The sequence below is a fragment of the Mizuhopecten yessoensis genome, unplaced genomic scaffold (assembly GCF_002113885.1).
Source record: "Mizuhopecten yessoensis strain PY_sf001 unplaced genomic scaffold, ASM211388v2 scaffold9309, whole genome shotgun sequence".
Lineage (NCBI taxonomy): Eukaryota > Metazoa > Mollusca > Bivalvia > Pectinida > Pectinidae > Mizuhopecten > Mizuhopecten yessoensis.
In genome coordinates this window covers 735,394-758,131 of record NW_018407983.1, presented here as the reverse complement: position 1 = coordinate 758,131, position 22,738 = coordinate 735,394, and the positions used below count along the sequence as shown (strand labels likewise).

At 35.7% G+C, this 22,738-nt stretch overlaps 1 protein-coding gene across 1 annotated transcript; it reads right to left on the bottom strand.

Annotated features, from left to right (window-relative positions):
- Positions 1-1,066: 1,066 nt before the first annotated feature.
- LOC110457760 (acetylcholine receptor subunit beta-like) lies at positions 1,067-16,586 on the bottom strand. The gene is made up of 4 exons (XM_021509145.1): positions 16,544-16,586; positions 2,995-3,167; positions 2,036-2,080; positions 1,067-1,183 (listed from the first exon to the last, which is right to left on the bottom strand). The coding sequence occupies exons 1-4, from the start codon at positions 16,584-16,586 to the stop codon at positions 1,067-1,069; spliced, it is 378 nt and encodes a 125-aa protein (XP_021364820.1).
- Between the last annotated feature and the right edge of the window lie 6,152 nt (positions 16,587-22,738).

Here is a 22,738-nt window from a genome sequence, read left to right as displayed (position 1 = left end):
TGAACAAAGGAAAGATTTGCATGAAGCCCCCTTGAAGAAGAACAGGAAAAAGACCAGGTGTTCCGGAAGCGTAAGACCAACGAGGACTTTTTTCGAATACAAAAAATGAATGACGTTTAAAGGCTACATGTACACCTGTTGTTCGACCTAATGAGTGTTCGATAAGGATAATTATGAAATTAAAGAAGTAAGATCAAACAATTTACTTACATAAGTAGCAAATTGTGATGGAAGTACTTGGTATGCTTTCGGAGATCAGAGTCAGGTACACAGCATACGCCAACAAGACGGTCAAGGCGAACCCGATCTTCTCTCCCGAGTCGGCTGAAAGTTTGAATACCATGGCGCTCAGTACAGCCATTAGTGCCACAGGAAAAAGCGTGTTGAGGATGTGGAAGAGAGGACGACGTCTCAACTGGATGTAGAACTTTGCGTTAGAGAAGCTGACATCTCCCTTCATTTTGTCCGTCGTTCCCTGTCGATCTCCGTATGCACTAATCAATTCCCATTCTCCGTTTTCTGAATAAGAGTCCATGTTTACTTCTTCTGTTCTGTCTAATGCCAAGACTACTTCTTGACTTGTGTAGGACCACGAACTAAGGGAGATAACACAGGACTGCGTGTCCATTGGATAATAAGTGGTGTCGGATTCACAAGAGACCCGGAATATATCCGCCGGATTCCACACGACCTTTCCATGGCTTAGAATACGCATAGGCACATCTGGTTTACTGATGACATTGAGGTTGTCGACACTGCAATATTTAAAAAAAAAATGATAATACGTTTTATCGTCGAATAAAAATAAAGTTTATTTTCATATATAGCTTAAATCATTAGAGAGAACATTCACTCTGTATTGAAACATATAATTTAGATAAACGATTAGGGTGGCTCGTCTTTGTACATTTTACATCGATGACATTATTTCGAATATTGAAATCATATTGATATTATTTCATCCATTTCATTACGCAATAAATAGTTACACTTGACATGACTTTAAAATAACCAACTGTATATAAATAAAAATAACAGATCATTATAGCAATGAAAAATATATTTCTTACGAGTTGTCAACGACAAGAGCTGGTCTCCATACGTAACTTTGGGAACTGAACAGGAAGCGGATATTGCCATAATCTGGTAGGCCTATCCATGATAGGCGACTATCAGGCCACGCCTTGAACAAGCAAATCAAGACGGGAAAAGGTCAATAATGTATATCATACAATCAACCCATTGTCAGTCTATTTTCAAGGATACTTGTTGTTGTTGTTTGTACATATATTGGATTTGAGTTTTCATTTTGCACTTGTGTGTTGAATTTGATAATAAAAGATCCCCGTCCCACTGCCCTGTAGTTTTTCGTATATACAGTATTTTTTCCTTTAAATTTCATGTTTGATATAACTGTAGCTCATTTGTGCCGGGAAACTTCCGTTCACCAGGTAGCTCACTCGGTTAAATAAAACTGAAGTCGTGGTCTCGAATAACCGGGCCTAGCTACAACATTATACTCACAGGAAAATGTTGTTGATTGTATTTGTTTATTAAATCTTTATTATTATGTCATACTAGTCCCCAAAGGTTGGCTTTATTTTCAAAAAAGTCATAATAGGGAAAAAAAGGGAAGTAGTGGTACGGGGATCCTTAAAATTCGATAGGAACAAGACTTGAACTGAGATTTAGCCGTGTAATGTTTTTTTCACATAGTGCAATGAATCTTTTATTAAATCATAAAAAAGTTTAAAGAAATATACTTATCATTCAGTTAATTCTTATTCAGTGTTTTCCTTTACGATGTACTGTTACTGATATAATTCAGTAGTTAACTTTTTAAAGATAAAATATGATATTTAGCGTAAAATGCATGTAAGAGATAAAAATGTAGTTATATAGAAGGAATGTATTCCGAGATTTCGATTTGTTCGGAATCACACTATTGATTTTTAAAGGTTTGTTTTCATATTCACTGTTGATATTTAGAAATCAACATGTTATCATTTACATTGTGTTTTCATTGCGAACTTACCAAGTTAAAATACCCGGATATGGACAGGACCTGACCCTTTATGTCCTGAAATTAAAAGAGAGTTTCATTATAAGCTATCAAAACACTCATGATACAATTTCTTAGTGTATTATGCTATTAGCAATCGGTACATAATGAAAGTATTCTATCCTGCCAAAGTCTTGTAAAACATTTAAATCAATTATTCTACTTTTCTATTCTCCTAAATATTTTCGTTGGTCATAGCATAATCATTAGACATCGGTTTAAAGCTAGAAACGACATTAAGGTACTTCAGAGAAATATACTTTCTATTAGCATGAGGAAAATGTTTAGAAACTTCCTAATAGCATTTTGGTCAGAGCATAGTGACGCCGTTATAACGAGACGGTGGCAAGTTTGTAGCATTTTTTATATTTCCAGCTAACGATTCAATGCTTGAATCTTTCTGTAGGAATACTGGTGGATAATTTCGTACACCCTTTTTTTTAGGAAAAAGCATATCAAATGGATGGCTGTGGTAACTTTGAAAGTTATGCATATTTATGTGACAACTTAAAAAGATATACATGTGCACATAAATGAAACCATCGGTATTAATTTTTTAAATATACTGTATATGGATATATATATTATCTGCATTATTGAAGTGTTTGTCGTCCGAGAAACAATATTTTTTACCTGTAAAATATCAAAATTGATATAATTGATTCTTAATTCGGATTTCAAATAATTTAAACACCAAAACTTGACATTTTAAGCTAACCATTTTGCCATAGATCGATTACATTACAAACATCTTTTGCTATTTTTTTTTGTCAAAATATTGACCTTTTTAGTCTTCCTCGTGAAAACGTATATTTAGAATTCAAACATGTTTATTTGAAGGCCTGTCAATATTAAGAAACTGATTAAATCGGTGCCAAAATGTGCTACATCATTATTGTCATATTTACAAGATAAATTTTATAGATATTTACCATCTCATTGATAGTGATGAGTGTGAGAGACACCGTGATGACCACTCTCTCTGCCGGACGCTGGTCAACCGAGTAGTTAGTGAGAAGGAGTGACCGAAGGGTTGTCTCTACGTCTTTAGAGTAGGCCAGTGGAGGTTTGGCCGCGGACGTGTGAAGATAACACAACACCAACACTAAAACAGTAACAGGTCACTTAGTTCAAACAAACAGTATTTATTCAATATTCAAACATGTTAATTACAGACACGTTATTACACAGGGATTGGAAAACAACCTTAAAGCTTATATAAATTCCTCTCCCAAATCATTTAATACCATTATTTGTGGAACAGTGTAAAAGTGAATATAGGTCAAAAGTAACTAGAAATAGTAAGTAACCTATTACAAAATGTTGTTTCTAGATGTTGATACGAGAAACATAAATTGAAATATGGCAAAATTTTATTATACGTATACCTTCATAACGTTAACATTTTACAATTTTTTCTCCAACAGATAACGTTTTTCTAAATAAGCATTTCCTGTAAACATTGCCGGAATAAACTCCAGCTACAAAGTTACAGACAATCTTGGTTGTAAAAAACATTAAAATTTATCCAATAAAGATATTAACTACACTGGGAATTTGTTATTCCTATGCATATGATACTCTGTCAGTTCAAAGCGATGCTAGTTCACTTCAAAGCAAGCAGATTGATGGTATAAAATACACGAACAAATCAAAATTATGGAATATGATTTGGAAGGAATAATTCATTTATTAAGAAACAATAAAGTATGTAAAAATTATACACAAAATTAAGGGATGTGTTTTAGAACCAATAAAAATTGAGATTAAATTGTACATACGAATTATAAACTCAAATAGAAATAATTGAATCGTGCAACGTACGTACATGTATGTATCATATTTGTTTTGCTTTCATATACATTGTACTATACATTTGGTGCATACCAGGTTTGGAATACTCCATGTGTCATTGTTGAGATATGAAGCTTATCCTTAAAGAAAATACAACAATTTGACATAAACACAAAAAGTCAATATTGACATAACACACGGTTGGTGTTTAATCATTTATTGGGACAAGAAATAACTACATGGCATTTGTTGTTAAAATAAGGACCGTTAACCCTTTCAACCCTATGTAACTTTAGTAGACTATACCATGCATTGATCTGGATGAGTTCATTATGGTCTACAGTGGTAAAAGGGTTAAGGTACAATGTATATAATGAGAAAATCAATGACTCGTAGAGTCCAGTTCTAGACGTTGAAAGCATTAACAATTCTAATAATCACATAGAGATTTTTACACAGTCATTAATGAAAAATAGGAAAATATTTATGCATGTATAATATACATGAAGCTGCCAAGTGTGGTGCATGGAATTCACTTTGATATACCAATTGTTGTATAGCTAGGTGGAACCTGTTTCACTACCTCAGCAGTTCTTATATACATTTCCTTCGATGCAGCATGACAAATAGTTGCAGTATTATGATGTTACCTTATTTATGATCAATCCAATAAATATGCACACAATTTGACCCCACTTTTTACTTTCTTATGAAACGACAGGTCCATCATCCCGTCGTGCCGAAACATCTCTTTTTATGTATTGTTTTTTCATGCTACGATCTTGAATACTTTACTTCAATGAACAACCGTGTTCGCGGATTTATGTATTTTCATTTACTTTAAATGTTTCATCATAGCTATCATTCGGCTTCAAACTAGCAAAAGGAACATGCCCTAATATGAAAAATAATAGTGAAAACAAATTTATTCAAATTGTGTATAATTTTATTGATTTATATTTGTGTCTTGATAAGATAGTGGATTGCCTCGACATTTTGACAAATCTCATTGTCCGAACTATCGTTAATATTCCTTTGCTTATGGGGATCATTCTGTTTCGGCTTCATAAGGATCGGATTCATTGGAACAGGTGACACATTTCATTGATTGCACCAGTACTGCCGTCGTTACTTCTCTGCTGATTTGTCTTTCCTTAGCCTTTACATATCCGAAGTAATATGCATCAAACGAAAAAATGTTTGTTCTGATTCGGTGCCCCTTCCCCCTATATTGGAGCATAATGTCTTCATTTCACATAATATATATTTTAAGGGTAATCAGTACCTGTAAACTAGACATTCTAAAAATCCTGACGACAGTGCTATCGAATTTTACCTAGATTTATGATCATGATCTTCGCCATCTGTATTTAGCTTGCATTAAAATCTCGCCTCTCTAAAGTTTTAAATAAGTGATGGTTTGTAATGTACCTAGTTAAACATATCCGTTCAAGTGCCGTGTTTTAATAGAAATATATAATACAAACGATTTAGTGTTTACACGCGCTCTGGGGAGATCATTTAAGTGTTTATCATAAGGCATGGAAATATCAAAATTGGGTCATGTACCTAACAACAAGGCATTATGATTTTAAACTAGCTGAAGTGCAATATTTGAAGTACACGTTGATCCAATTATTAAGATAAGGTATCACTTCGCTCTTGAGTAAACATATGTGTTTTTGGAAGGACTTAAATTCGGTTTTTCACTTACGGCGTAACTGATACAAACTACTGTGTACACACTTCTACCCTATCTAGACAGTCACCGACTAACAAAACAGTCTCAACACAAAACATAAAGGAAATGTTGAACGAGAATTGTGTTTACCGTTCATGTATAGCGTACCTGGGACAGTAAGCTGACCACGGTTATTGACATACACTAGCCTGCAAAACAAGATATCAGGGTCATTTATGAATAAGACGTAAGTCACGATTTTGGAATTAATATTTTTTAGATTAAGCTTAAAATCTAAATTAAATCGTGATAGAACATCAAGACTAAAACAAAATCTTTGAGAATGTATTAAATGGAACTGTGTTTCATATCATCAATAACGTTTCATTTCAATCATAATATTAACGTTAATTTTTTTCTATGTATTCTTTTCCGGTTTATGATATTTTATAAAATCTGCTTTACCAAATGGTGAAACAGACTTTTCGCGGGAAATAACGTCGTGTATTTCATTGTTACCAGTTCCGACCGGAGACGAACGTCAATCGGAAATAATTCGAGAATGTCCGTCATAGTTTGAATTTGACGTTACTGTAACAGTATGGCGAAAAGACTCGAATAATTCCCGACGGCCAAACCATTCACGTGTATTAGCTCTTTCTGTTATTGGTACATGTACATAACAACATCCTTTGTCAGTAGACTTAGCTAAGTGCTATACAAAAATGTAAACATTTACCTTTACATGAACATATATTATGAAAATGGATTATTTCACAAAATAAATCTTATTTTACAAGTAAACATCTATCTACTGACTTTTGATATTTGGTTTTAGTCTAAGACTGTTTCGTGATCCTGTGAATAGGTTGCCTAAGCAATCGATGTGAAAATTATTTATCATTTAACTGTAGATACATTAAGAAGATATGTTTTACAGGGTATCATAGATTGTACACTAACGAGTTGAAAATGCTTGCTTTGTTCAGTAAACATGCCATTGTATTTGAAACAGTTTAGATCTTTGAAGTATGACACGAGCGATCATTAAGTTAAAAACAAGGAGTAAAATTATAAAGATGAAAAAAGAAGGAGCAAGAAAATCACTGAAAATAAGGTGAAATGTACCTTTGATGTATGACCTACCTGTCAATTGTATTGCACATTTAGACAACAGGACTTTTATCGTGGTTATTACTCGTTTTACAGTCAACAAGATAAAAGGACCCGACTGTATCATGGTTATTTAATAACATAATTTCTTTTAAAGATTTGAACACATTTTACAGTTATTAAAATTCAAGACCGGGGTGCTTTATGGTTATAACATGTTTTACAAGAACAGTTAATTCAATCACACGATTTGGTTGAATCAAGATACATTAGTTTGATTATAAATTGTGGTTCAATGCGAGGAAGTAATATGCATATGTTCATAGCTGTTCAAAATGCAAACCATCCTCAAATGCCACGTAATTTATAATCAACGTCTACGGATGACGTACACGCACAATCATTGCGCCAATACATTTAATAAAGACAATTAATAGACATGTCATTTAAACCATAATATTTTCAAATGTTTACACCTAGTAAACTCACACTTACATATTTATCCTCACTGAACAATTTGTATATTAAGTATCTCTCAATCTTTTAAAGGCGAAAACATATGATTTACAGAAAACAAATTCTTATACAGCTACATGTATACCATAGGCGAGTCACGTAAATGCTTGGTTTGATTATAAATTAATTAATCAATAAAGCAAGTTGATTATCGATCTTTTATAATGAAATACGTTGAATGTATTTGACATGTGATCATTTCAGATGTGTACACACTAATTATTCTTGTAATAATCAATCCAAGATACCTCATTATTTAACAATAACATTAATGCCTTACGTTTAATGATTGACAATTGATTTCTTAGTCCTTCAGTTCATTGTATTATTTAAGTCGTTGGTATTACACTTTCCCCTCTCTAGTACCGTATGCTATGCAAATACACAAATATCTTTTACGAGGTACATACATTTCGCGTCAATGCCCGAATAGTTTAAATAAGACATTCAAGTATAATGCGAAACTGAAGTAAGACACATTTGAGCGCAATTGCTGCTTTCTGGAATGTAAATAAATACATGTTCCTGTAAAAAAGAAATTGGAAACAAAGATTTTTGTTGTATACTCCTCTAATTGCACTACCTGTACATAGTGTATCTAAAAGAAATAATGTTGGTATGCACCGTCGTGGTCTTCATGTATCCTTTATATATCGTGTCTCAATCCATGTAGTTCTTTATTAGAACCAATTTTAGTTTAGATAAATATGTATATTATGTACAAATGATTAAAAATGGCCCCTGATGAACTTTGGTAAGAGGTCACTTTATGAAAGACAATTAAAACTATGGTATTGGTAACTTCTATAGTTTCGAAGAATTTCTGAGTTTCCCATTAATAGTACCAGTGAAAGAAAACAATTCTAAACTATTTCCTTTTCGATTTAAAAATCAAGAAGATATACTCGTTAATTTAAGGTAATGATAAACCATTTACCGCCGATAAGTTTACAGCCAGTCGATATATGCTATACTACGTCACTGTACCCAAAACGGAACACTTTTTAGATAAATATCAATATACTTTATACCATACTTTCAATTCCAAAAATGTTTGTCCATTTTTCATAAATATATATCATCCACTTTTCATATCTATAACAAGTTGGTATTTCCGGCGAGTGGTTCTATAAACAGATACCGAAATTCTACCACGATCACCTAGGCCCATGCACAGGTGTTACTGTGCCCTGAAAGGGAGACTTTGGTATTTTGGTTAAATACAGGGAGAGAAACGATCAATACCAGCAGAAAATTATACATAGTTTATATATTTAAGAGTTGAAGGTTGTTCTGATTAAATTTTTCCTACAAACTAACGTTCGTTTTAATAAAATAGACAAATAAGTAGTGCTAGTGTCACAAGGCACGCAAGTCGAGAAAAAATTCTGTTTCGGTAATTATTCTTACCTTTAAACTGTCCATTTAACGATAAACAGCAGCCAATAAAACTTATTTACAGTTAAATTGACATCAAAGTCAAAACTAAATACATAAAGTACTTCTTTGCATTGCATAAACGTTTCTTGGGCCGTTTTTCGGACAATACAAGAAATACTGGCAAGAATTCATCCAAGGTTTGTTTAGTTGGTCGAAAGTTAGAGACATGTTACAAAAACTGAATGTTTATATCCACCATCGCCGTCTGGGAGTAATTGTAGTAATACCATGTCTTTGTTCCATTGAAGATTCATATTGAAAAAAACCCGCAAATGTTGTGTTATTTTACTTAGGAATGTTGGTACAAAATTAAATCTTACAATTACAGAATTTACTGAATGTAGAACTAATTGAACAACTGATAAGAATGATTTGTTTATGAATGTCAGCACAAAAAAGGAGAAAACAATTTGCATATTCCCATATAATTTTCAATCAAAAGTAATAGGCGTCGAAGCCAAGATACTTCCTTCCTCTATTGTAGAATATTCTAACAGAAAGAAAAGTAGAAACAATTCCGATAATGAATATGCTACGCCTAAAGAACCACTTTAATAATTAACACACAGATACGTTTACATGAGATACACAAAACAAAGCGGTACTAGCTCTCAGTTAAATGAGCCATTCTGTCCCATTCATTATTTCATGTTTATTTTATTCCGGTCTTACAATAGTCATTAACAAAAGTAAACACAATGTGTAAAATGACAAGTGGCTAATAACAACTGCTGGAGAGTAGGAATGACGAATTGGATAAATAAAAATAGATACGTTTATAGGTGAAGAAATAAATGAATAAATAAACGATGAACGTACATGTAATACACACACATGTGGAAGCACATTTGAAATGTGATAATAGATACATCATGCCAAAAATGAATGACACTGCACCATACAGCTGTTTCGTCATTTCAGGACCCGTCGGTGATACTAGGGGTCAAACAATTGATCTAAACTACTGCTAAACTAGAAGGGGAGGTGCGTAAGATCCCTTAATTATATGGATGAAACTTATCATGATTGACATTATGACCCCCGTAAATACATGTAATAATTGTAAACGAAGGTTTTCTGGAATGGTGTTCCCTGCAACACATATATAGTACCCACCATCATCTTACCTATATCTAAATATAGTGCAGTCCCTTTGGACCATGGAATACAACAAAACCATATAGTTGATGTATTACCTGTTTTCTGTTCCATGAAATGAACCAAGAAGTTAAAATTGAAAAAATATATAAAAAAATAAAGCCTCTTAAGCAACAATCTGTTTCTTGCTTTTGAAATAAAATAAGTTAAAAACGTCGTAATATTCAAAAAGATAAAACCCCACTTGTGTAAGTAAGAAAAACGCGGGCAATTCTTTCAAAAAGCTGATCGCAAGCCCAATGTATGTCCTGGAGTCCACATTCTTGTATATCACTGAGAACTTTCAACAGAAGTGAAATCACTTACCGAGGAAATGTTATCAGGTTAAAAAAGAACATGTTTTCAAAACTGCGCACATAATATGCGTTTTGGAATAAGAAAGGTTTCATACGGGCATTTTTGCAGGTTAAGAGATATTTAACCTTTTAAAATAAATTTCTAATATGATTAATACCAATTCAACTTCAGTTGCAATTCGTTAATACATTTCATTTAGTTTCATACAAACGTTAGAATAATGGTAAATAACAATAATACATAAGTAATCTATCACAATGACAAAATTATGTATACGCCAATCCTTTGTTTCTTGTAAGCTATGAGAACATCGAATTAACACTTACAACTAGTTTGATTTGATTTGTGTGTTCCCGTTATCCATCGGAACGTTTTCTTTTTAAACCAAAAAATATATTATTTGTTTTATCAAAACATAAATGTTGCTACTCACCAGAGATAAATGCCAAACTTTTGGCGTGAAACAAATTCGGCTCCATAGTATTGATCAGTAGGTGTCGCTTGTATAGATATTCAGCACACTATTGCATAAACAACTACACCATGGACGTGCACATTGAGGTAACCGGACACATGAGATACCAGCCGCTCCTGTTCCTTATCGTCTTGTTTAGGTATAACAAGCAACTACTGTAAGTAGTATTATTAATGATTGATTACGCCAGTGAAGTCAGCTATAGCACATGACAATTAATAATCAATTCTCAGGTATCTTGGTCAATGCTTAGCGGCACCCAATACGAACAGCAAGGGGTTTTAGTTATGCTACCTATAACTTTACTGCTCTTCCCAAAACAACAGTTCAACACTTTGTTTTGATATATGATTATGTTTAAATATCTCTAACTATAAGTCGGTAACAATCGAAAGGCTAACATTTGTGTAAGTTCTGATCCCTCTACGTCTGGTCACATGTTCTTTGTTGTATCGTCTGGGTTCTATAATCTGTAATAAGTAGTTTATTGGTTTAGGGGATAGAGCACTTTAATAGGAGGGGGTCATATATATATACATACATAAGTTGATACGTATGTTATTCTAATTATTTTCCTTTTAAACTACAACGTCTTGTTTGTCAAAATGTGAATACGGGGCCAACTTGGAAGATTTGTTTTTAATCCATCGCAGCATATAGTAAACTAAATCGACGCCAGACACAGTTATACCATACTATTATTACTGTAATTACATGGATTCAAGGTCAGAGATTATCTGCCCCTGCCGGGTGAGCGACACTTTCGAGCAGCTCCGAAAAAATTAAGATGTGAGGTTCCTGAGGTCCATTATTGAAATGACGGGTTGTTAGATGACTCCCCATTATATACAACGAAAAATTGCTATGTTATTGACAATCGCAGCCGTATTATTCAGCCCTCCATATTGAACGTTTGAGTGAGAACTCATGCCCGGCCCGTGCATTCTGTGGCAGCCATTGTATGTATCCCGATAACTACATGTAAATTCATCTACGCCGAATTTCTATAGCGATACTTTAGTTGTTTCATTGAATTGATGCTCAACATACATGACTTTTATTTGTGTATACGTAACTACATATGTACTGTTAGCACACATGTCTATATCGTCTTCTCAAGGAGGAAAACGTCATCGCGTTAGCTCATCATCCTCGACTAGCTCACTTACCCCCCCCCGGGAACTCTAAAGACATAAACAGACTGTACTCTGCAATTAGGATGCAACGAGTAGTTATAAACAGTAAGACCGCTGAGTGGATGGAAATTAGGGCTGGTGTTTCGCAGGGGTCAATATTAGGTCCACTGCTCTTTTTGATTTTAACGCTATGATTTAACTATTTGCTGACGACACTTCGCTTTATGCCATAGTCAATACTCCGTCTCGATGTGCAGATTTGTTGAATGACAGTTTAAGGAAAATATGTGCATTGTCTGAAAAGTGGTTGGTTAAACAACACAAACATACAGTTTTTTGTTTTCTCTCATGATGCTACAATGTACTTGGACAGAACACATAAATTATATGATAAAGAAAGCGTCTAATAAACTAGCCATTCTAGGACAATTAAAATTTAAAATAGACAGAAACTGTCTTCAAACCTCGTTTTTTTCATTTGTCATACCTATACTTGAGTATGGTGATATCGTCTTGGATAACTTAACTATCCAACAGTCTCAATCCCTTGAGAATATTCAGCTCAAAGCTGCAAGAATTACAACAGGTGGTACTAAACTAACAAGTCATGCTAAGCTTTATGAGGAAACTGGTTGGGACAGTCTACAATACCGATGCAACGTAAAGAAAATAGTTCAGATACATAAAATGATGTTTGGCCTTACTCCCCCGCACCATCGACGCTCACCAATATAACACACGTGTTGCTGATAACGTAAGCAATGTATTTTGGAAATCTAACGTCTACAAGAAATCGTTTCTTCCTACTTCTATTGACCTGTGGAATTCACTACCCCCAGATATTAAAAATAACCCGAAATATGCGAGTGCATGTAGCAACTACAGTGTAGTATCACTCTTTCTCTCTCTCATGGTTGAAGTTTTGTCCTTTATTACATATATTATTCTTACGAGGTTGTTTAACTTTCTAGTGTTGTCATACGCTTGTCAGTAATTAAGGAGACAGATTCATATAAGTATTTCAATATTTTTTTCTAAATCCTGTACTTATGTATTGTATGTATGACATGAAAAGATATGAAATAGAATATGGTTTAAACTAAAACTATTACCTACACATGTAGTCATTACTCATGTATCGCTGGCATATGTATATATGTAGTTATAGTTCATATAGTGTGACAGTGCTACTACATAACCCTACGGTATTCAGGTATATACCACTGACAGTTAAAGACCTTAAGGCATTAAATATCTACATGTATCAGATAAATGTGGTCCTGGTTCTGTTATTGTTATCAGATAAATTTTGTCCTGGTTCTGTTATTTCTATCATACAAATGTTGTCCTGGTTCTGTTATAGTTATCATACAAATGTGGTGCTTTTTCTGCAAATTTTATCAGATAAATGTGGTCCTGGTACTGTTATTTCGATCAGATAAGTGTGGTTCTGGTTCTGTTATTGTTATCAGTTAAATGTTGGCCTTGTCCTATTATTTTTATGAGGTACATGTAAATGTGGTTAAGTTCAGTTATCAAATAAATGTCGGTACGATATGAGAAATATGACTGGCTTAACATGTTTTCACGCTAATTCTTTATAAAGAATCATTTCAAAATTTCTGACAAATAGATTAGAAAACAAATATTATTGTATTGGTTTTTCGAATGAGCTTCCAAACACGAAACAAAAAAGAATTGTTTTCGCCTTCTTTCAAGCAGCATTTTATGACATTTTTCATATTTTTGAAAAATATAATGAAATGGAACCCGGTCTCACTAAGGGAATGATATTGCTGTTTCGTATCTTTATTTGTTGGAGTTTAACATCTTATAACAAGGACATACAAGAGGAAAAAAGACATCCACTCTAAATCATCAACAACGTCATACAAAAAACCTCTTCTCAATACGCACATCCATACACACAGACTCATTCCTTCTCATCCTAAAACACCCAAACAGGACTTGATTACATAATTATATATAGTGCGTTTTTAAAATGATACTTTACATGTGTTGCCCTTGTTGTAAGGAAAAAATATTTTTTGTTTCACCTGGATAAATCGAGGAGAAACAAAGAATCGTGTTTTCTCTATAACAAGGGCAATACATTCATTACTATGCCGAAATAAAAAAATAAAAAATCCAATCGTAAAGATGATCGGGTTGTCGCGCCATTGTTGTCGTCCGCTTCAGTTATTCGGAACTTAGTTGTGGTGACTTGCACATTTTTCTAGAGAGGCTCGGAGTAAAGGAAATATGATAGGGGGAATTCGAGCGCGCAAGGTAGACATGCTGATTTATAGTCCCGTCATGTGATCAGTATCATCCAATCAGACACACTATTATATAGACGAGGCATGATGATTTAATTTGTATTTTTTTGGGTTTTTTTTTGTACATTTATTTGATTTTATTCATATATGGTGTAAATGCCTATTTTGGAAAATAAACAAATTATATCTAAGGTTCTGGTAAATATATCCAAAGCAAAACGTTTTTGCAAAACGACCTAGATACTTTTGTATTCTAAGAAAATTGCCTTTCTCATCAAAACTTATCTCAGATGGTTAAAACTACGAGATGATGTATTGAATTTAAACTATACAACATGGTTAAGTGTGTGTTTATATAACAGTTCGCTAGCTGAAGCCGCACATTCTCAAACAAAACATCGTACAAATGTCTGCGGTTAATAAAAAATTACGTTACATAAACTATTACAGTAGAATTGTATCAGTATTTAAACCGTTGATGGCTTTGTCGCCATTGACCTCTTTATAAAGAAAACCTTACTGTGATGATTTGGTTGCGATAATATTACAGTAAATAAGGATCAGAAACGTATCCGGAACAAAGGACAATTCATACCACAACAAAACAGGAATAACTCTGAGGCACATTAACTGGAAAACAAATTTACTAAATCAACATATAAAAACTGATAAGTGTTTTATTAACCTAATATCTAATCGATTCTCAGGTGAAGCCTGGTCCCGTTAATGTGTACCGTTACGCCCACATTCTGATAGTCGTAACATTGAAGTACTTCAAAAACACAAAACTGTTGATACTGCAAGCGCTGCAGGAGATGTGGGCGATCCAATGACTGAATTGTAATCCAATTAACAATATGTTTGCGAATCATTTTTTTCTTCATAATACGCTATAAATGAAAGAATTCAGTTCTCGATATATAGCTAGGTATCTACCTGAGTGGTACTCGTACGTTATTATCTATCTGTAGATCTATTCTCTCACCCCATCTATGTGGAGTATCTGTGATATTTACATTTGATAGTTAAGGTGTCATTGTTATAGGGTGTCTACCTTAGGGAGCAGCACTCTGCCACACGTAAGTGGCTAACACTATGTATGGCGTTCATTTTCGAATTTAATCCAGTGTTAAAATTGTATAGAACTATTTTTTGGGAATTCATATAAATTCAACTGCTACGAATGTACACAGAATGAAACAAATAAGAGCATTTTTTGTAAATTTCAACACTTTTCTCTGCTGTTTCAGAATTCTTTAATGTTTACGACAGATAATGTGTCAATGTGTATTTGTAAATCTTTTATTAGAAACTACTGACCGGATACTGGTATGAAATTTTACATGGACATTGTGGGCATGTGTTGATGTGCGTTACGCGTTCCACCTTTTCGCCATCAAAAATGGCCGCCTTGGCCATTTATTGATTGATACGTTTATGGGTGTACGCCAAGGTGATGCCAGAGACCCCTCTTTATGTCTGATTTTGCATCGACCCAGTATGTAAGTGTATCTTTAGAACTACAAGGTCAGTTTGGGAGACGTATGTAGCGGTCATCATTGCAATTACAGGGTTTCCTCCAGGATTTTTTTAAAGAGAATATGTTTTTCATTTTCCAGAGGTGAATGTGGCGGTTTGTAGATGGTGCATAGATTTCATAGATCTTGTTTTAACATAAATTTCAAAAAATGTTTTTTCTCTTTGTGGTTGACTGAAAACTGACAATTCGTTATGATCCATGAAGTCATCAGGCACTTCAGGTATTTGTGGAGCTTGCATTACTTGCAGGAAAACAAGCATTTCTCAAATAATCTGCTAATAGTAATCTGTATACAATACCTACTATGAGTTTATCCTTCACAAAACCAATCTTTTGTATGAATTACACACTCTGACTAAACTAGATTGCATATTATTTGAAAAAGATTGCTTGTAAACAACAAAAACATCAAATATCAATTAAATATTGTTTTTATTACTCCAAAATAATTTATTACATTATATTGAAGAGACAGAAGCACTATGACACTCACTCTAAAAAGAATTTATTTATGACACTTTTGGATAAATACAGAACCTACACACATACAATAATAATTGCAAATTTAGCATTTCACAATAACATAACATCATTCTCAACATTGAGCACACCATAAACCACACGTTCCTAAACAACTGCAACTATTCTCGGATTACTTCACACGTGTATATGAACAAAGCACTAAACACTGTCACATCAAAAACACACTTTGGTACATTGTTTCCTTACAGTTTTTCAATAAGTTTTGGTTCTTATTTTCCAATATACTTATACTAATATCTACTAGGCGAAGGAAATTCTCCTGTTCTTTTGGCTGGCCCACCTGTCAACACATCATTTGAAGTCAAACTCAGTTGTTGAGGCACCTTCCATTGTAATGATGAGCAGGGGATTTATGATCTTATTGCACAGTCTATTTCTCTGCGTTGTTTTGATTATTTTTAAGGTAGAAAAAAAACTCTTGCAATCAGCTGTTGAGGTAGGTATTAACAGGCCAGCAGCAGCTGTCTTACTAAGGACGGGGAAGGCTTCCGGATGTAGAGAAATCTTACTCACGACCTTGCGCGTTGGTTCATCAGCAAGCTCTGGAGCCATGTTGATAACTGTCCTCCATTCTACAAGTCCAGATACAGTGTCAATGCCAAAAGGTTCAGTTAGCAACTTTTAATCCTCCCTCCCATAATGTGCAGCCTCATCAGCATCTTCAGGCATCTTGTTAAGGTCAAACACGCTAAAAGCTTCAAGCAAAGGCATATCAGGAAACCGCTTTTCCAAATGTTGCACAACGCTGTCGATGTACTAGTCGTAAATGTTCTTCTTGAAGGAGTCCGTCACCTGCTTGGTGGGCACAGAAAATTTAAAATGGTTTTGCGGCCTGGGATGTAACAGTGTTATCCAGTTCCTGGAAGTGCTGACCGGGGTTGTCCTTGAGGGATTCCACAGCACGAATCGACCCAGCAACCAGGGGTCTCACCAAGATGTTATCCAGGTCTCTCCTCTGCATTGCCTTTGATAACTGCGACAAGATTGAGAGAACTGACAGCATATGCAGAGTGGCAATAAACTGGTAGTTCTGGATAAAAACAGAAAGACCCATGGCCTGCACATCCCAGCGTTCCTCTGCCTCTCGCTCCAATCTGACAAAGACAGATTCCAGGCACTTTCTCGCACACTTGATTGCAGCATCGTGGCTCAGCCGACGCACATGCTTGGCCTGTGTTATCTTGATGCGTTGATTGCTGAGGACAGACTGAATGGCTTGTAGAGCAGATGTTCTCTCTGGGCTGTAGTGATAGAATCGGTATCATTGTTCAATGATGGCCTTAAACTTCTTGATGTTTGTTATTCCGTTTGCTGCCTGGGAACTTGTAAGAGCCATCCGATGGGCCACACGTGGTTGCTCCGAAGATGGGGGACCTGTTCCTTCAGTAGTGCTGCAACCCCATTCCTACATCCCAAAATAACAGATGCCCGTTCACTTTCAAGGGTGCAAAGGTTGTTGAGCGGAAAATCTTTCCTGCTGGAGGTGGTCTGTGAGTGCTGAAGCAATTGTCAANGGGGGGGGGGGGGGGGGGGGGGGGGGGATCCAACTCCAATCACCTTTCAGAATTATGTTGCAACAAGGCTTGTCGAACCATGTGGTGTTTCCAGGTACACTCTTCGACGACGTTGATGTTTGATACACACTGTGCAGATCATACATGTAATATAGTTAAAATTTATCTTTTATACTGCTGATTATGTGAATTTGTGAAACATTGTAACCAAAATTGCTGCTGAGCGATATTCACATATATTCTCTGTCTGAAATAAGTTCAATAGTTCCAATGTACATTTAGTTTCACTATTACCTGTAACAACATTATATGGAACTTGTCCATGTCACGTGAGACATATGTGTGTATATACTGGTATCTTCATATCAGTTTTGTTCAACGTTCTCGGCTTTGCCTTCTCCCAACAGCCAAGGTCGGATGCAGACGGTGTTCGCAGTTGATATTGCCACTCAACTGCTAGTCTGCTACCTTACAGTGACACTTGCTAAAATGTCCTAACCTGGATGACACGGTAGCATGACACTCCACCCGGTCACATCATTCTTACAATGAGCTAATCGAGGTCATCGAGGAGAGAACGATGAAGAAAGAGAAGAAGAGAAGGGAAAAAACAAATTTGATATCTCAAATGGTCCACTGTCGCAGCAGATCAAATTTATTTTTTCCAAAAGTAGAAAACACCGATAAAATACCTGGCCTTGATTCAGCAGAAGGTAGGCTCATAGGAGTCGACTAATACAAACATGCAGTGGGATACAGCAGGCCTTGTCTCTTCCTTCTAAGGTTTGCGTATCTTGGTGTCGTCACTGAGGAGAATATTGCTTAAATATGTCGTCTGGAGCGATTCTGTTCTCTAAAGTATAGTCTTAGAAAAATATGAATGGTGAAAAGTTTATGAAAGTCCTCGGATTGATGATACGAGGAAAGGAACACAATTAGCTTCAATCATTATTTTCCCCTTTATTGTATAACACATCCATGTCTATCTCCTTAATAAATATAAACTGATCATAGACAGATAACTCATTTAGGTATCTGTATAATATGCTTCCTCTTGAGAATAGAAAATATATATTAAAGACACATTTCTCTTCGATCTTTGTATATAATATATGTGATCATTATTCGAATTGTAAGCTTGACATATGTTTAACTGGTATCGATATATTTTAGGTGTGTCAAAATCATTAGCTATTATATTGCGAGATACTTTCAACAGTTATATGTATACGAGAAATGAGACATAAACATATCAAAACTTATTTTATCAAGAGTTTTTAGCCTCAATAATCAAAGAAGAAATTTATCAAAAATAAGAAAAAAAACGTCAAAACGATCATTAATTTTACCAAGAGTTTTTAGCCTCAATTATAAAAGAAAATAGTAGTATGAAATAAGATATGGTTCTGTCAGTTTTGTAAGCTTGGCACATACAAACAATCCAGTGCTTCCCGCGTTGTTCGCCAACTGTTATAAGTCATTTTTGAGTTTATAATCAAACATAATATATATAATATTAATAAAAAAAAATAGCAAACGAGATATCTTCAAAATTCTAATTGTTTCGGATGCAGAACAACTTTTATAGTGAAACATTCCACATGAGACCTATGTGACGGTTTTACTTTTGGAGAAATTTCACATTTTGTCCGGGCGTCTGCTCGTCAAATCCTTCGCGGCGTCCATTATTAAAAAGTCTTAACCATGAACATGCTTATTCCATATATTTTCTCACTCTGTACAAACGCTCAGACGACCTGCTTATCAAAATTTGCGACGGTCATTTTTGAAAAGTGGCTAATCAACAAAAAGCAGCGGTCCGGAATTCTTCTACATGGGATTATACTATTCAGTGTTTGGTCCGGATCAGTACGGTTTGTTGATAAGTCACCCCATAACAACACACTATGGTGTCGCTCAGGTGGGAAATTTTGAATGAGGACTCTACTGACGGAATGAATCAGCTGTCGGTGATAATAAGACTGGTTTTGGATCAATAAATATTCCATCTGTTGATACATTTGAGGTATGTGTTGTGTTGTAACAGATTGTTGCTGTCAGCACCTTAGAACTTAGTAAAACGGTGACGTCGTTTCGGATACCAGGGCACAGGGGAACCGTGGCTCTGTGGTCAGGGCAAGAGAAAAAACTCGGGATATACTTCAGCACGGACTTAGATAGTTAATTCCGTGACTTCAGTAACGACACATGGCCTATATGTCTGTTGTTTGATGGAAATTAAACAAAAACAGTGAATGTGACCGTGCACTGTTATGCAATTGAGATTTTTTTCACATCCGTTGAATACAATCAGGGATGTTTTTGACATTTACTTTGATTCGTGGTACAAAATTAGGCTAGACTGACAGTTGAATTCATCCACATGTACTAGCTTCGTGTCAATACACCCATAAAGTTTTTCCTCAATTTCTTTGCATGTTTACATAGGTTTAAGCACTGTGAATCTATGTTCATGTATAATACACTGTGTCTGTGGATACCACATCAGCTCTTTGGTACTGTACCAAATTTTCCATAAAAAAGAGTTCAATGTTCAGTCTAGTTCCACTACATTCCGCGGGTGACCCTAGGGAGGTTTTCGCGAGCCCGGAAATTCATTATTTACTTTCCTTCGGGTTTTTTTATACATTTTTCTTCTGATTCATACATTCCTTACGTTTACTTAGCTGTATGCAAAATTTAATGTCAACCATAACAGAAGAAAGTACCGAAATACGTCGATAAACATGTCTATTTTGGAGGAATGGGCGTCCAGGGAGATTTCCGCGCGCCAAGGAATTCGTTAATCGATTTTTTAACCCCTTTTTCATCTGATTCAGATTGTCAGGTGTCAGCTGATTGAGTGCACCCTCTTCTCTAGGAGAAATAGTTATTAGTTTCATCATACATAAGATCAACAGCAACCAGGTAGCTCAACTAGTAGAGTGTCCGTCCAGAGGTCAGAGGGTCCTGGATTCAAATCCTGGTCTGGTCGTGCATTTCTCTCTCTCCCACCCTTCAAGCACTGGGTTAATGCTTAAAAAGGGGGTTCCCCAATCTGGGTTGTAAAATAGTTGTCCTTGGGGGTGATGACTTAGAAAGAGCTGGACTGGCCGGTCATTCGTCAGTGACCAGGTAGCTCAATTGCTAGAACTTCTGTCTGGAGTTCGGAGGGTCCCAGGTTTTAATCCAGTCTGGTCGCGCATTTCATTATTTTTGTGTCAAATCACAAATACAAAATGGCGTATATACACATACTTCCCAACTTTTTTAATTTCCGGGGAGGGGGTGTCAAAATCGGGAGTCTCCCTCCAAAAAATTGATCTCTAGATGATATACAATGTACAGAATACAGCTCGTACTCGTAAGTAACGAATTATTCAGATGTCTCCCTCCAAAAAATGTATGGTCCCTAGATGATATACAATGTACAGAATACAGCTCGTATTCGTAAGTAACGAATTATTCAGTCAGATGTCAGTTAGTTAACTGCTCAAGAGCATCATGTGCGACAATAATTCCCAATCGTGTATTTTAACAACTGAATTATTTAAAAAGAGTCGTCTCATTCCAGCAAAGCGAAAGTCATGCGCTGCCATGTTGTATATTACTTGACTTGCGATCTGAACAGGTCACGTCATGCACGAGGTATGATTAATATTTCTCCCACACCTGACAGATTTATCTCCCGTTTTGCCGGTGCTAGATTTATCTGTCTCCGCCCTAGGGCTGAGACAGCCTGCACGCGCTGTGACGTCATTGGAATGTTGCAATGAACTTCACTGTAAACAAATGTAACAGTCCGCGTAAAAATATAGTTCTAACAAACGGAAAATATTTTTAATGAATTTAATAACAATTTCCTCATATATTTAACATTAAAATATAGTTTAACGGTAAATAACTTTCTTTGTCTATTCAATACGTGATGTTCGTTCGAGAGTTCGTTTTCCGCCGGAAAGTCGATTGACGCCATTACGTTGTCAACAAACACGATGAAGAGATGTGTCAAGTTATTTAAGTCATTCTTCATCACTGTCGCTATAGATGATAGCCCTCCGAGCTCGTGGATGTTGTTTGTTTCCATCATTGGAATTATCATGGACGTGTATATTGAATGTTCCACCGTAAATGCTGGAATTGTGGAAAATTGACTCTAACGAGGATGCACACGTGGACACGTTGGAAGTTTTGTCAGCCGCCATCGCGGGACGGTTGCTCGAGGCAGACGAGCTAAACGTGGTAAGCGATTGTGAATGCGATTCTGCAATTGTTGTCGTTGATGCATTCGTCAACAAAGACGAAATTTCGTGCTGTTTTTTGTTCGTAATGACGCGATAATTGTTCAGTGACTGAATGTTTTTGTGTCCGGTAAACATGACAGCTTGTGTGTCGGGAATATCGTTCTCCAAAAGTGTCTGACACAAATGTTTACGTGCGCTGGTGTTTGTTAGGCGTTTGTTGTCGTCGACCCCTGGTAGTTCAGCCTTTTTTGCCATGGTTTTTAACAGTTGGCCAATTTTGTTGCGACCGATGGGTCCTCGAATAAACCATTGATCATCAAGGGTAGGGTTGTTGACATGAGTAATCGTCGCTAAATAAAATGGATGCTGGGGTGCGGAAAAGTTTGATGGACGTTTGTCGCTGTATTGTTTATACGCTGTAACAGGGCACCGTTCTTTGTTGTTGGGGGTTTCATACATTCTTGGTTGACCGTTTCGTGTATTATTCGTGTCTTCACCTGTGCGTGTTTTGGTTTGCCTTTCGTTATGAACAATATATTCTAAACACAAGTCATTGTCATAATGGAGTTGGATGTCACCCCAGCACAGTGCCCTGTGTTCTTCCCCACCACCTCTCATTCCGAAATGTGTAGTGTTGTTCATCCACAGTGTATTTATCAACGATGCAGGTGTGGAACAGCCCAGTTGTTTAGTTTTGTATAACAAATCAATGTCACTGTTAGTGATGGCATCTGCTGCAAAAGGCTTGTTACCCATGCCCTGCCTTTTCAACTCCTTTTGTTTAGCCCGCATTACTTCACGTGTTTTGGAAAATTCATATCCTGAGACGAGACTAGTGCCATACCTGTGTCTTTTGAGATATCGCTCAAAGGACCCCAGCATCCCTCGTAAAACACTTGGTTGATAATTGTTACCATTTTTTTGCCGGACGCCTATCATGAATTTG